The sequence below is a fragment of the Sapajus apella genome, unplaced genomic scaffold, assembly GCF_009761245.1.
Source record: "Sapajus apella isolate SASKATOON/1434 unplaced genomic scaffold, GSC_monkey_1.0 scaffold184, whole genome shotgun sequence".
Classification (NCBI taxonomy): domain Eukaryota; kingdom Metazoa; phylum Chordata; class Mammalia; order Primates; family Cebidae; genus Sapajus; species Sapajus apella.
The window spans coordinates 990,926-1,006,809 of record NW_022437124.1 but is presented as its reverse complement, the minus strand read 5'-3'; the positions used below and the strand labels follow the sequence as shown (position 1 = coordinate 1,006,809).

At 39.6% G+C, this 15,884-nt stretch overlaps 1 protein-coding gene across 14 annotated transcripts in view; it reads right to left on the bottom strand.

The window, feature by feature from the left end:
- CARMIL1 (capping protein regulator and myosin 1 linker 1) overlaps positions 1 to 15,884 on the bottom strand; it is a 346,698-nt gene that overhangs the window by 51,253 nt on the left and 279,561 nt on the right. For all 14 annotated transcript variants that reach the window (XM_032268645.1, XM_032268646.1, XM_032268650.1 and 11 more), the window contains one exon: positions 14,624 to 14,773. In XM_032268645.1, coding sequence (XP_032124536.1) covers positions 14,624 to 14,773 — 150 coding nt within the window. The remainder of the gene's footprint in view (positions 1 to 14,623; positions 14,774 to 15,884) is intronic.

Below are 15,884 nucleotides of genomic sequence, written 5' to 3'. Positions count from 1 at the left end.
AAATACATGATAGATAAATAGGACTATACAGGATAAGTCTGGGTGATACAGAGGGATGCCTAGAGAGTGACTCAAAAGATTTCCTTTACATATCCCTCCCTATCCCGCTGCCCCTGGTCAACATTGGGGAAGACAAAATGAACATCTCTTGGGTGGAAAACCTAAGCCAGGATTTCTGTCTTGTTCACCTCTAGATCCACCGAGCCCACAGAAGGCTTGGCTTATAATGGGCCTTCCAGAAGTATGTGTTTGAATGAATGAACTGAATCACACTGCTTTAATCCAGTGCACTCTCCTCACATTCAGATTCTATAGACTTGTTTAAAAAGAAAATATTACTAGTACGAACCACTGTTGCCAAAAAGTGCCTTTAGGCACAAAGATAAAATAGTGAGGATATACTTATTATAAAGAATAGTCCCTTAGACACATTTATTTTCATGAAAAATTTATTCTGGTGTCTGTATTTTTCCTATTTCGTGTTACATGGACAAAAACTTACTCACAGACCCTAGAGGTTCATCTCGCTCTATTACCCAGGCTGGAGTGCAGTGGCTCAATCTCAGCTCCCTGTCCAACCTCCGCCTCCCGGGTTCAGGCCATCCTCCAACCTCAGCCTCTTGAGTAGCTGGGACTACAGATGTGTACCACCATGCCTGGCTAAAGTCTGTATTTTTTGTAGAGACGGTGTTTTGCCTTGTTGCCCAGGCTGCTCTCCTCTCCAATTCCTTAGTTCAAGCAATCCTCTTGCCTTGGCCCCCTAAACTGCTGGGATTACAGGCATAAGCCACCGTGCCCGGTCATAATGCCCACCTCCTTAAACAATACACTTTTCAAATGCACACACCCTCTCTTTTTCCCCAACTATTTATTTTGAGCATGTTCCAATTCGGCAAAATTAAAAGGACAAAGACAGTCTAACAAATAAAAGTATTTTCTTCACTTAGATTCACCAATTGTTAACGTTTTATCACAAAAAATTACTTCATTTCCTTCATTCTCATCTAACACAAACACAGAAAAAAAATTCTGAACCATTTAAAGGTTGTGGACATCTTGACATTTCTCACTTAAATACTTCTGCATGAATATCCCAAGGAGTATATTTTCCTATGTAACTATACATTATTATCAACATCTAAGAAAATTAACAGCAATTGCATAATATGTAATATACACACTCAGATGTCGATGTTCAGATGTCCCCAACTGCCCCTCAAGTGCCTTAAAACATCCCCTCTCCTTTTGGGATCTTCATAGAGAACACACTCATTATAGATGGTCACGTCTCTTCAGTCTCCTTCGTCTAGTACATCCTCCCTCTGCACTCCCATCCCCACCTTTCTTTTTCATAATGTTGACTTTCTCGATGAATCCAGGCCAATTATTTTATAGACTGCCTCACATTCTATGTGTGTCTGATGGTTTCCTCATAATTAGATTAAGTGAAACATTTTTAGCATGAATGCCACATAGGGGATGCTGTAAACTGAGCTACTGACTGAATCACAATGATTGGCACAGATGTCAGCCTGTTCCACCAGTGGTAAGGCTGAGTTTGATCCCGTGATTAAAATGGGGACTTTCCAAATCAGCTCCTTTGTAAAGTACTCATTCCCTTGGTAATTAATAGTAACTGTACGAGGTGATACTTTTAGTCCATGTGGATTTTAAAGCAACTATCGGTAATCCTTGCCTGAATTAATGGATATGACCAGAACTGCAAAATTATACTTTGCTACTTCTTTCATTATTCTTGTATTTATTAGTTGCCATTCCTCTGAAAGAGAAACATCTCCTTTCTTCAAATCCTCTGTACTGGCATCTGGACGTTTTCTGAGTATTACTATGAACGCATGGATCTCTTCATTATTTCAATGTATCTTAAACTACTGGTCATTATTCTTTTTTGGTGCTCAGAATGTCTCAGCGACATTATTTCAACTGGATTTTCTGAGCTTTGAAATGATCCCATTGGATGTAGAGCCAATCATTGCTTCTGATACAAAATATCCTAGACCTACCTTCCCTGTTTAATGATCTAGATCATAAAAACTAAATACTTACTACTAGATTTTCTGCTCGAGAAGAAAACTCTATAATTTTTAACTGACTTATACCCTCAATATCCAGCTAAACAGTATCATCACATTTGTAGTTTTAAAAAAAGGAATTTTTGTGCATTTCCATTTTTAAAAGTCTAAGATGGTATAAATCTCACTGAGAAAAAGAGATAGGACCTAATTCTAAGATGACTGTTGGATAGCATAAAGTCTTCCTTTGCAAGCCTAGGAAGAAAAGGTACAGGGAAGTCATAACTCAGAGAAAGAGGCAATAAATCGATGGACAAAAGGAGGAACGATATGTAGAGATTTAGTGATGAGCCACATTCCCCACTAAACACAACATTAAATCCAGCCATTCACACTACACTCATTAACTTTTATATCCAGAGTCTCATTTCACATAAAAGTTAAACTGGCGTCATGATGTTAAAACAAAAACATTTAGGGAGCAGCACTGATGGCACACTATTGTAAAGATCATGATAGAGAACTATTTTGAAATTAAAACGGTTTGTTTCCTTATTTTCCAGATCTGCACAATTGTTTTTGTACAACAAAAATATTTATCTTCTTAACTTGGTCTCGTTTCTCCAGGAAACAGTAAATATTTCACTTTTTATTCCTCTTAAATCATCTTGCAACTGATACAAAAGTGAAACTTCATATTTGAATGTTCTCCTTAAAAAGTGAATAAAATTTAATACATTTGTCTTACGAGCAGTCCAAAGAATGGAATTCTCTGGCACTGATTTCAAGCAAATATCTTGCCACTGCAATATGTATGACTCCTGTTGGGCACGGAAGCACGAGGCTTATTACTACAAGGTCAGGTACATATCCTGTAGCATTATAATTTTTTAACAAGTGGGAAAATTCTTTAACTACTTTCTTGTGCTCTTAAGCACAATGTTAATTCAATGATCATAAAAACCTGAATAGCATTTTAATATTTTATTTATTATGAAAATAATAAAGAGGGAACTCCAATGAGTATTAAACTTGAGATATTTTAAGTCTGAATCTTGGAAAACCCATGTTAAAATGCAAGACAAAAATTAGGAATTTAAGGGAAGATTTAAATACTCTTCTTTAGAATGGACATCACAGTTCAGTGATATCAACATGAATAATCAAAATTAGCCTAAATTCTTCAGGTAACACCTTTGCCCCCTTCATAAAATATCAGCTTTATAACAATGACAAAAATTAAGTTAACAACAATCCTGCCACCAACAAACACCAGGTTAAATATAACAATTCATTTTACTGCTTTAACAAACTTGGGGCACACAAACTACAGGGTGTCAGAGAACACGAATGGAGACCGATCTTGGGGCACAGCAACTTAGGACCCTAGTTACAGAGCTGTGGTTATCAACCAGTCATCAGCAGATCTGGCGACTTAGGATGCTAGTTACAGAGCTGCGGTTATCAATCAGTCATCAGCAGATCTGGTTTCCCACACTTCTAACTCACAGAGCAAGTGGCTCTCCAAGCTCTACTGAGATTGGGTCCTAGAATCCCAACTCTTCAACCTCAAACAGAGCTTCAGGGACAGATGGCTTACCACCCAAACTCTGAAACCTGCTCCAGCTTGGAAAACAAGATTTTCATCATGCTCAGTTTAGCTCCTTCATTTAATCAACATCCCTTCTCAATGAATTCTAAAGAGATTCTCAAAAGAGTGAATTCTTGGCCAGGCGCGGTGGCTCAAGCCTGTAATCCCAGCACTTTGGGAGGCCGAGGCAGGTGGATCACGAGGTCAAGAGATCGAGACCATCCTGGTCAACATGGTGAAACCCCGTCTCTACTAAAAATACAAAAAATTAGCTGGGCATGGTGGTGCGTGCCTGTAATCCCAGCTACTCAGGAGGCTGAGGCAGGAGAATTGCCTGAACCCAGGAGGCGGAGGTTGCGGTGAGCCGAGATCGCGCCATTGCACCCCAGCCTGGGAAAAAAGTGTCTATTCCCCTTATCATCTGAAGTTATTAAAAAAAAAGAGGTAATTCTTGAGCTATCCCTCTCTAAATTACAGACCAATTATTCTGATAGCTATTTTTTTAATAACTTCAGATCATAATTTTAATAGGTACTCTATTCTACCTATGAGAATATCTGTCAAAAACAACATGCAATATTGTTTGCTGCTTTTGATATTTTGTGGCTTTGATCTCGTTTTAAAATGAATTATCGATTTACAGCCAAGGTATAACGAAAAGTTTCGTACATTTTCTATCAAACATATGACTTATATGCCACTAGGGCATGATTTTAGAACAAAACAAAACCAGCTTTCGGAGCATAATGAGTGCAATCTCTTAGCTGTTGTTTGATTTAATGTTAACTGGAACAAACCCCGTATGCATCTTCCACTGACATTCTTCCAACGTTTAAAGTTTCAATATCAAATAACTGCATACAGGTGGCCAATTCATTCAGTCACCTAGAGCGAAAGAGGCCAAACAGTGCACAACTAGAAGCATTACGAAGGATTTTATGGCCACGATGAAGAATACTCTGAAATCTTTTTTAGAAAAAAAGTTATTTTGGCCATGCTGAATTGGGTTTGGCATTTGGGGATTTCCACTGAGTATTTGGCTCAAGGGCTGAAGTGGATTTAAAGCTGCTTTCAGAGAAAAACCCTGTCTTGATTTGCATGTACCCACCCTACCGCTCAGCTCTGGCTAGATGGTCTTCAGTCTGGACATGAGAAATGATCACATATCCCAGTTTGGATAATCAAACGTTAGATCTAAAACTTGCGGCACTGGTTTCCAGGTTAAGGCTCCACTCTTAGCCAGCAAGCAGAATAGAGCCCCTGTGGTCGTAGCCTGGGCACTGACCCTTAAGTTTGCTGTATTATAACTCCCTCAGGCTTTCCTTCCTCTCAACTCTGTTCACTCCACTTCATCTTTTTAATTTCTATTAATTACTAAATCTGCTACCTAAAGTAGCTTCTCAAAGAAGTCAGAAACACATAAAAATCCAAGAAATCCATTTACATAAGGCTATATAATCTAGACAAGAATTTATAAAAGAAATCCCTTGCAGTTATATTTGGAGCATGGAAGTAATTTTTTGGTCTAGTTTCCAACTGTGATTTTTTTCAGAATGAAAGTCAATGTGATTTTCTTCAACATATACATCAAAGGCCAAAGCTAAAAACCATTTATTTTATATTTTTATTTTATTTTATTTTTTTGAGACGGAGTTTCACTCTTGTTACTCAGGCTGGAGTGCAATGGCGCGATCTCGGCTCACCGCAACCTCCGCCTCCTGGGTTCAGGCAATTCTCCTGCCTCAGCCTCCTGAGTAGCTGGGATTACAGGCATGCACCCATGCCCAGCTAATTTTTTGTATTTTTAGTAGAGACGGGGTTTCACCATGTTGACCAGGATGGTCTCGATCTCTTGACCTCGTGATCCACCTGCCTCGGCCTCCCAAAGTGCTGGGATTACAGGCGTGAGCCACCGTGCCCGGCCCTGATTTTTTTTTTTAAGGGATAGGCTTGTGATAAAAGTTTGGCCTCAGCCCTGAGAGATGGGAGAAATCTTAAATATAAATTCCGGTAGTGACAGAGGTTTCCTCTGTAGCACATTTAGGGAAACTGAGAATCTGACAGGCCCACTTCACTCTCTGAATGTCTACATGTGAGCTGAAGAAAAAAGCTTAACTCATCCCAGCTTTAACTGATGCTTCTAAACTCTAACAGTACAGTTAGAAATTTAGAATCACTTAATTTACCTGCTGTGAGCTAATCTTAGACGGTCACAAACACCATGTGGAATGAGTCACGCCCTAGTTTTCTCCCTCCCTCCACCCACATTTAAGCTGCTTCTTTTTGTCATTCCCAAATTTCAGCCCAAGTAATTCCGCTCTACTTGTTCTCTTCTGAGAAAGTCTTTAATCTCAGGGAATATTTGGTTAAAGCTAAGATTCCATCAGGGAAGAAGGAAAACTATCAAATTCAAAGTCAGCGCAAGAAGCACAGCCTGATTAACCTCAGGGGCTGAATGTGGAACGATCATGTGTGTTATGCATATGGGCAGATTCCAGAAGCAGAGTCCTCTACCCCAGATCTTTCTGTGTTTCCATCAGTTCAGCCACCTACAATCCAAGCCATTGCTTGCTACATAACTGGAGGAAGTATGGATTTGCTACCATAGGTTAGCATCTCCCCTAGTTCCGCTGAGATAAGAATAAGCCTCTATAAAGAACGAATTAGCCCGTGGAAGTAAAGATACTAGCCACTGAACACTCTGTGTAAGCCCTCAGTGCAAAGGCTCTTTCCCACCACAAATCTCCCCCAGGTCTCTGTTTCCTGTGGTTCCGGCCAGCCGGAAGACCATGAATTCTACAGAGAGAGAATGAGAGTCAGAGCATGTGGATCTGAGCTCTCAGCTGCAGCCAGTCCTTACTAGTAATGTCGTGGGGGAAAGTGTGTTAACATCCCTGACTTCTAAGAGTCTCATCTGAAAAATGGGTTAAAATAGCTACCACACCTGGCCGCTACGACAAAGCAGCAGTCACAGTACGAGGGGAGTTTTAATCTGTTTCTCCTAAGCAACTTGCCGACAGCTTGGTAATCTATAATGTTCTCATTAACTGACCCTCATCGGTTTAAAGACAACTTTTTCATGCAAAGAATTATTTTCTATAGCTCCCAGATTAATCTGCTACTACTGATATTTATTGACGGCATTAGCTATATAGAAATCAATAACATGGAACTCCTGTTCTTTCAAGAAGGATGCAAAGAAAAACCATGCAGGTAATTATAATTCAAAGCCAGGAGAAGGGAAACGAACTTTACTGAGCAGTTTTGTGCCAGGCACTCACTGCTCTAGATACTGGGGATATGTAGTCGACAGCACAAAGTCCCAGCCCGCCAGAAGCTTACACCTTCACGACACTTTAAGTCCTGATAAGTGGTAAGATAATATAGGGTAATTTGAAAGGTGACTGGAAGGCTCCTTTGGCTCAGTGGATCAAGGGCAACTTCTGAGAAAGAAACATTGGAATTGTGACCCGAACAGTGAGAAGACCACCGCCATGGGACAAGCTGGCGGAGAACATTCCAAGCTGAAGGAACAAGAGCTGAGATGGGAGCCTGGACAAGCTCTAGGGAAAAGCAAGAAAGCCACCAGCGGCTGGAGGGAAGTGAACAAAGCAGAGACTAGAATCAGATGAGAAGACAGAGACAGAAGGTGGACCATGTAGGACCTTATGCACCATGAGCCTTATTCTGGGTACAACGGGAAGCTAACAGAGACTTCGATACCTTAGACGCTGATCTGATTTCCATTGAGAAAACTCCTCTGGATATTGAGTAGGGGACGGATTGACTGCAGAAGCAACACTGAAGGTAGGAGTGTGAGTTACAAGCCTGCTTCAACAGTCCAGGCAAGAACGAAACATGTCTTGGATGAGGGAGGGAAGACAGATTTGGACAGTCAAAGAACTAGAGAGACTGAGGCTGACAGGCAGAGTTGGGAACAAACGGGTTGAAATAGAAAGTCATAAAGTTGGATGGTGACGCCTTGGGGAGGGAAAGGGGGAACTCATGATTCTACTTGGGACATACTATGTCTGAGACACTTTTCGAACAGCTAATTGGGGATGTCGAGTAGAAGCTGAATATATGTACCTGTAGTTGAAGGTATATTGAGATAAGTATCATGAATGTGAAAGAGGAACAGGGCTGATGGAGCTGGAGAGGCAACGATCCCTTCAGGGAAGGTCTGGTGAGCACATCTGTACTGTGGCTTGACCTGGGCGTGGCCAACTCCTTATTCAGACTTGTCTACTGAGCCCCAGAGCTACTCTTGGACATCTCAACCAGGGCCTTGTGAATATCTCAATCTCAATGAACAAAACACAAGTCACTACTGTTTCTGCAAAACCTAGCTCATCTTACAGCCTCCTCACCTTTGGTGGCTGCTTAAAAGAAGACACGTAAATAACAAACAAACCCTTAAGTGAGATCTACAAGGCTCTGGGGGATAAGGCTCATGCCTTCCCTTCCAGCCTCCCCACCTAACCCTCTCTCCTGCCCTTTATTCCTATCACACCGTAATACTGTTCCAGCTCCTCAAACTGCACTGTTCTGTCTTCATTCCAGAGCTCTATATGTTACTCTCCCTGCTAAATTTACTTACTCATTTTCCTCCAGCGAACTTCTCTTTCTCATGCTGCCTCTCACTATACCAGCAGCTACTCAGGGCCTCGTATGTGCCAGGCATGATGCATAGACCCTTCCTTCAGGAAGCCTTCCTTGACAACACCCCTCCACCAGGGTGAGCTGGATACCACTTCTCTGTGCTTTTGCAGCAACCTGCCTTCCTCTCTATCAGAGGAGTTCCCCAGCATGTCTAATTTTTCACTTTATACTACTTTATACTACTGTATAACTACTACTTGATACTACTGTATAACCACCTCAGTCTGAAAATGACCCGAGACCCATATGTAACAGCAATATTTTTTTAAATGAGTAAATCAAAGCAGTGAAGGACAAAAATGAAGCCAGAATTATAATACAACAAACTATACTTATTCAGGCACTGCATGCTTTCTATAGGTCAAATGCACATTCAGTTCTAAGCCTCTCAGCTGACAATACCAACGTGAGACACAGTCATGGCACAATCCATCGTGTCCATCAGACGGAAGGCAAACTACTCAGAACGTCTGCTACTCTTGATAAAGACCTGCAGTCACCTGGATACAGCTGTAACAATTGCCCTTTAAGATAAAACAGTGACAACAATAGTAGTAAGACAGTATGAAGAGTGCACATGATAAGAAATTTCATGAGGCTATTTATTAAAGTGGCCCTTAATGAATATCAATCACATAAGGCAAAAGCACACTTCAGTAAACGTGATTCCATGGGAGCCCAAAACAATGAAAAAAAACGATGAACCTGTTAAGCAGAGACTCTCCAGGGTACCAAATCCTCTTCTCCTCCTGCATCTCTGCTCAGGCCTTCTGGACCTGAACTGTGCAGTGAGGAAAGAGTAAGATCAACACATGAGCTGCTGTGAGCCTAATATTTTCAGAAGGTTGAAACACAGCAGGTAGAGAGAGTTATTAGAGATGAAAGCTTCTCAAATGTTTTGACTTGTAAGACATATATGTTACATCACACCTCAATATCCACATACATGTACGTGTAACTCAAACAAACATTTGGTATGATACTTATGGATTCACTTTGTATAATACGATACTTGGGACACGTAACGTGACACAAAGTATTTCATGCTTGGTTTTACGTCAGATCGTTTTTCTTTTTTTTTTAAATCCTCGTTGCAACCATCATACTGATTTTCATGACTCACTAACACGTTGTGACCGAGGGTTTGAAAGGGGTAACCTGTACGAATTCAAGCCTTTCTTGATGACCTCATGTCAGCGGTAGACTCAGCTGCAAGCATCCAAGCAAATTCAAGTGTGGGATTTTCAGAGATGGTAGTTCTGTGATCCACCAAAACTAGCTTGCCACTTCTGCCCCTCAACGTAGCAAGCCTGGTAGGTGATACAATGTTTCTTTCACCTTCCATTCCTAGCAAGAAGCCAAGAATACTTGGTACACAATGAATGAACAATAAACATTTGTTGAAAAAAATGAATGGCCATCTATCGTATTCTTTGCTCAAGGGATATTCTGATAGCTCACTGCTACATAAGACTTCAACATCAAGTACAAGTGCCTCCTCTCCTGGGCTCTGTAGAGAGCCAGCAGCCACCTTCCTCCAGATGTTTCTTTTATCCCAACTCCTAAGTAAACAAATCCTCTTTCAGGACTTCCCATTGCCCTCCTCTTTAGGCAGGTTCTCTCACATACATGTATACAGACAAGAGAGACATCCTTGGTAACTAAAAGCACTGTTTTCTCCAATTTGAATATTGTTTAAGTCAGAAATTAAAAAGAAATCCTTTCACCCTGCAGGGATTTGATCTTTGATTCCAATCGGAAAACAGTGATAATTTGGAGGATTTTTGACTTAAGAGAAATGCTGTTGACCCAAAAGTCATCATGGTACATTGAAAAGCATGAGGTTTCTAAGGGAGGAAAAGTGAGACTCAGTTTAGAGAAATTATTTCACTTACTATTGGCTCTACTGTACTATACCCAGGAGTCATTAAATCTGTGGCTGCCTGTAAATAACTTAATTTGTTTAGACTTCATTTAAACTTTTTTTCTTAAGAGAAGTATACTCCTATGTTACACACACACACACACACACACACACACACACAACTAATCAATGGAATGGTTTCTGTTTCATAAATGTACACGTCACTAGAGGCATTTAATATAGATCATGTTTAGTTTATGATTACAAAGTTACCTTTTATAATGATAATTACATGTCAAAATTGAGTTCGTTAAGACTCACCATTTCCAATTAACAAGTCAGATGCCCAATTGGGTGCTGGTTTTCGAATACCCTGACTGGTCACAATTGGTTCATGTTTGAAGTCATTCTGTGGAGGAATTTATTTAGTATGTCCCATCTTCTCCCTTAGGAGTTTAGCACCTGCTGGGAGCTTCAGGACTCTCAGTTCTAAACCTCTAAGCGAGTAGGGGCAGGGGGTGAAGCCTGTTCTGTCATCTCCAGAGCAAAGCTGTAGGGCTCTTCTCTTTCTAGAAATGACTGCAATAAGGGAGAAATCTCTCTTGGGTGGCCTGTGAGGTCAGTCAGCACTGTACCTTAGGCCTTGTTTGAACCCTCTAAAAAAGATGTATGGGTCAGATCTCTGGAAGCTCCCTGGAATAGGGCCTCTGATAGTGGTAATACATGCCAGTTAAAAATTAAAAGATGAACTCTGGGTCTTGAGGTAGCAATGAACTCTTCAGGGATGGGACATGTGTTCCTGGCATTTTGACAAAGGACGCAACAAATATTATTACATTAGAACAGGATCTCCAAGGAAAGAACTAATAGTAATAACAAATAAAAAATTTATTACAAACTGAGAAACACACATTGACCATTTTAGTTGGACTCACGAGAGTGTACTATAGTTTTTAAATTTAGAATTTGGAAATAAAGGGGTTTTAGTCAGTTGTTTTCTACTGGTTAAAAACTTAACTGTCAGTTTTTAAAAGTTGTATCAATAAGAAAAAGATATTACAGAATAAAATTACAAGAGAAAATTAACAATTATGACTTGAACAACCCTTTGCACATACTTAATACTAGCGCAAACTATTTTAAATGAGAGATATTGACTAACAGTCTGTGCCGGGCAACACGGTGAATAGATTAATAACTGTTGCTACTTAACAATGAGTCAATTTGTTTAAATTTCTTCTAAAAGACAGTATGTTGACCAAATCAAATAGACTTTTGCTGAATTTTAGTCTGTATTAAAAAACTTAAAAAATATATGTTGAAATTTGCAGTTGAATTTGTTAAGGAAAATAATTGCTATTTTATCATTGAAGACAGGATTCACAAAGATGCATTCTGTAATAATTCAAGCCTTTTAAGATTCCTTTCCTAGGAAATAGCAATAAGCAGACAAATTACTCCTCTGCATGAATATCTTTTGATTTAAAACTGGTATGATGTTCATTAAAATAATTGAAAGAATTATATACAATTAGTGAGCTAGTTATGCCTAAGGAGCAGACACTGGCTCTTCACTCACTTGGCATACTACTTAAATCCCAAACTTCTGCTATTTTTTTAAAGATGGTATACTATATATGGTGACAAATTAAATATTTAGAGATTACTAATCAGTAGAACTAAAACTGCATCCTTCAATAACCGAGGACCATACAGACATCACAGTTCAAAGACACAGTTCAGAATACTGATTTCCTAAAAGCACCCAACTGCAGAACAACAGATGGTCTATGAACAATAAAGATTCTAACGAAATACACGTTCCAGCATGACATATAAAGCATGTGGTATGAAATCATAAGCAGTATACAGGAAAACTAATTAATCATCGTCACCAACAAAATAACACATAGAGAGGCACAGGGGGTCCCAGGTAAGCCGAAAGTGGGCGACTCCATTTCTAACAATTGAGTAACAACTGAGCACGGGAGATACTTGACACAATTGTTTCCAACAACGTTTAAAAACTACAGGCTTAGGCTGGGAGCAGTGGCTCACGCCTGTAATCCCAGCACTTTGGGAGGCCAAGGAGGGTGGATCACGAGGTCAAGAGATTGAGACCATCCTGGTCAACATGGTGAAACCCCGTCTCTACTAAAAATACAAAAAATTAGCTGGGCATGGTGGTGCGTGCCTGTAATCCCAGCTACTCGGGAGGCTGAGGCAGGAGAATTGCCTGAGCCCAGGAGGCGGAGGTTGCGGTGAGCCGAGATGGCACCATTCCACCCCAGCCTGGGTAACAAGAGTAAACCTCCGCCCATAAAAAAAAAAAAAAAAAAAACTCAAATTAATATAAATTTCTACACCCAACATGCCCTTACACCTCCTCTAGTGCAATTATAACTGCTCATTCGTTTTTTGATGAAGAGCTCAGTCTGGTGTTTCTCTGTCACTCCCTCAACACCCAGGGCCGTGCTCCTCACCGCAGGACTCAACACATGTTCATCTCAGGAATGGCCCTCCCTGCTTACTTCCTCGGCCCTTTAACCCAGGTAAAGTCTACTCTCCCAACTGGGCTTGTCCTGAGAGTTGGATTCAAAGAGATCTACATCTACTTCTTCCCCTTTAAACATCATGGCAACACGAATTTTTTCATAATGGAAGCTGCCTCTTGGGGGCTGTGCCTGCTACAGGGCTGTTCCTTAGGTTCTCATGGTAAGTCTTCCAACTGCATTTTTTAAAATTATCCCTTTCCCCCACCCTCATCTCACTCACTTAAAAAACAAAACAAAAAACCACCTTTTTCTTCCTTTCACAAAACTAAACCAAATTAATCAAACAAACAAAAAACCTTACTTCCAAACAAAGCTTACACAATTTAAAACCACTGTTACAGTAGCTGAGCCGATCGTTCATAACCAGCATTTCCTCATTCCAAACCACATCATCTATAAACCCGATAAAACACATTTCACTAGCTTGTGTTTCCTTTTCCAATTTACACGTGACCAAATAAATCTGGCAGGAAACGTGATATGTGGAGTGAACTTCAAATTTTTAATTCAAACCTATTTCCTATTATTCTTTTTCTTTTAAGGCTAAAGGCTTTCCAGAACAATTATGCTATGATAACACAGTGCTTTTAGGGCTAGTGTAAGAGTTTTCCAGAACAATTACCTTATGATAACATAGCGTCCAACTTCTAACGTCTCAAAATGCAAACTCAAACTACTTACGAAATACTAAGTTTACAACAAGCTGGACAACCAAGTTTTTAAAAACTGGACAATTTCTTCCACACAGATTAAATACATGTGCAGATTTATATAATTATATAGAAAATTATTTTCAGCTCTGTTTAGTATTATTAGAATGTTGTTTGAAATCTTGGATTATACATTAGGCTTTCTTTGCTGTTCTCCTTGTATAGGACAGGACTTTCCATGGAGAACACTCAAATATTTTATTCACAGACTATAAAACCTGGTAACAGTGGCTTATAAATAAGTAACCTTCTTAACATACTACATTCTCTCCAAGGCTAGAAAAGTAATATTGGCCATATCAGATCCTTGGCTTTCAAAGTTAAAACAACTACTATTCCTTAACAATGGCGTCATCTAAAAATTACTAAAATTAAAAGCTAATGTAGAAACATTTGGACATATAAGTAACCAAAACTTAGTCTTACCACCATCTTCTCAGGTGATAAGGAATTACTAAGAAGTAAACATTTTAGTAAAACATAAACATATTGAACGCAGAGGATGACAGAAGCACATACAGTTGTTTCATGGTGAAATGAGAAGTAGCTATGCTGATCAGTATAACTTTTAAAATAATAGAATTCAGATAAAATTTTCCTCAGAGTGAAAAGGTATTAGCAACCTAAATAGTCTAGTTACAGGGCCAGATGGATTTGCTATATCAAAGTTAGAAAATGGGTAAGGAAGGAAGGCCTACAGTTAGGTAAACAGTACAGAGTGCATTCCATCTTCTAAAGTACATCCAATCAGATTAATGGAACAGAATCTCATCTAAACAGAAGCCCAAATTTAAGGGTTTGTCAAAAAATTGTGTAACAAAAACAAAAAATTGTGTAACCACGAAAGAGTCACCCTATATATATATATTTTTGATTTGAAAAAGTCTTTCCCCACATTTTTAATGGCGTATTTACAATTTTATTTGAAGATATTTTCCTGTCACAAAAACTTGTAAGAGCTACTTAACCTATTTCTCCTAATTAAGAATTTCCCCACTGTGGCTACAGGGTCTTAGAAGGGGGCCGAAGCTTCGGCTTTATTCACTTCACTAGCAGCCTCTTCAGGATGTTTCTGAAAGAATTGTCTGGGTGTGAAAGAGTGTTTTGTTTAGTCTGATTTCAAAAGGTGAGATTTGTTTGTTTATTTTTTACAACAATGGCACAGTCCAGTGAATAGGGTAACACTGACGTCAGAGGATGTGTCTTACCATACAGGTATCCAGATCTTCCAAACGCTCTATCTCTGTTAGCTCCTCCACTGTGATGATGGAGCGTTTAACTGGCTTCTCCTCGGCCAGCTCGATCTCTAAGGATTCTTGCTGAGGAATGGTCTTGCCACGTCTGCTGAAATGGTCAGCCTAGAAGTGTACAAGGAGAAATTAAAGCAGAGAGACAGAAGTGCTGGCTACCTGAATTCCTGCAGACGTCTTCCACAGGATGGCACAGTGGAGCACAACGCTGGCTAAGTGCTAGGAACAATTCTTAACGCATTCACAGTACAGTAACTTCTTTTATTATCTTTCTTTGGACGACAGAGTGTTTTAAGCAATAAATTATCTCTTTTGGCAAATAAAGAGACAACTTGGTAGCGTTCTTTTTATTAATTTTATTTGATATTTCCTCTGAAGAAATTTCCTTCTATATCTGGTACTTAAAAAGTATCTGACAGTAATAAAGTAATAAAACAATTCCTACTTTCATTATTTATTATTATTATTATTTTTTGAGACAGAATCTTGCCCTGTTGCCCAGGTTGGAGTGCAGTGGGTTGATCTCAGCTGACTGCAACCTCCACCCGGGTTCAAGCGATTCTCCTGCCTCAGCCTCCTGAGTAGCTGGGACCATAGGCGCGTGCCACCATGCCTGGCTAGTTTTTTTGTATTTTTAGTAGAGACAGGGTTGCACCGTGCTCGCCAGGGTGGTCTTGATCTCCTGACCTCGCAATCCTCCCACCTTGGCCTCCCAAAGTGCTGGGATTACAGGCATGAGCCACCGCACCTAACCTTTCATTATTCTTAAAGGTCTGAAAGGAAGGATATTACTGGCAAAATTTTACTTACTGCTAGCTTTCACTGTTTTCATATAATGAACACCATATTTGATATGCTTTCTTAATTTCCAGTGTTATACTTGAGGTAAACATAAAATTAAATAATAAGAGGTAGAATAAGCTTGGCTGAAATTAATAAACTTCAGTGCTGAGCTGATCTGACACCAGGAACTTAGATTTAATTCTTTTGAAACAATGAGAACCAGTTGGCAAGTCCATGGAAATTTTGAGAACACTGACAAACTTACGCTGGAGAAAATGGTATCTGAAAGTCATTGAAAACAAAGTTTCATATTGAAGACAGTATTTCCTGCATATGGCACTTAATCTCTTTCCTTATAATCTAAATCAGCACTATTAGTGTTAAAATGAAGCTCAAACCAAAAGTGCATTCAGTAAATTTTTTTCTCATGTAAAAA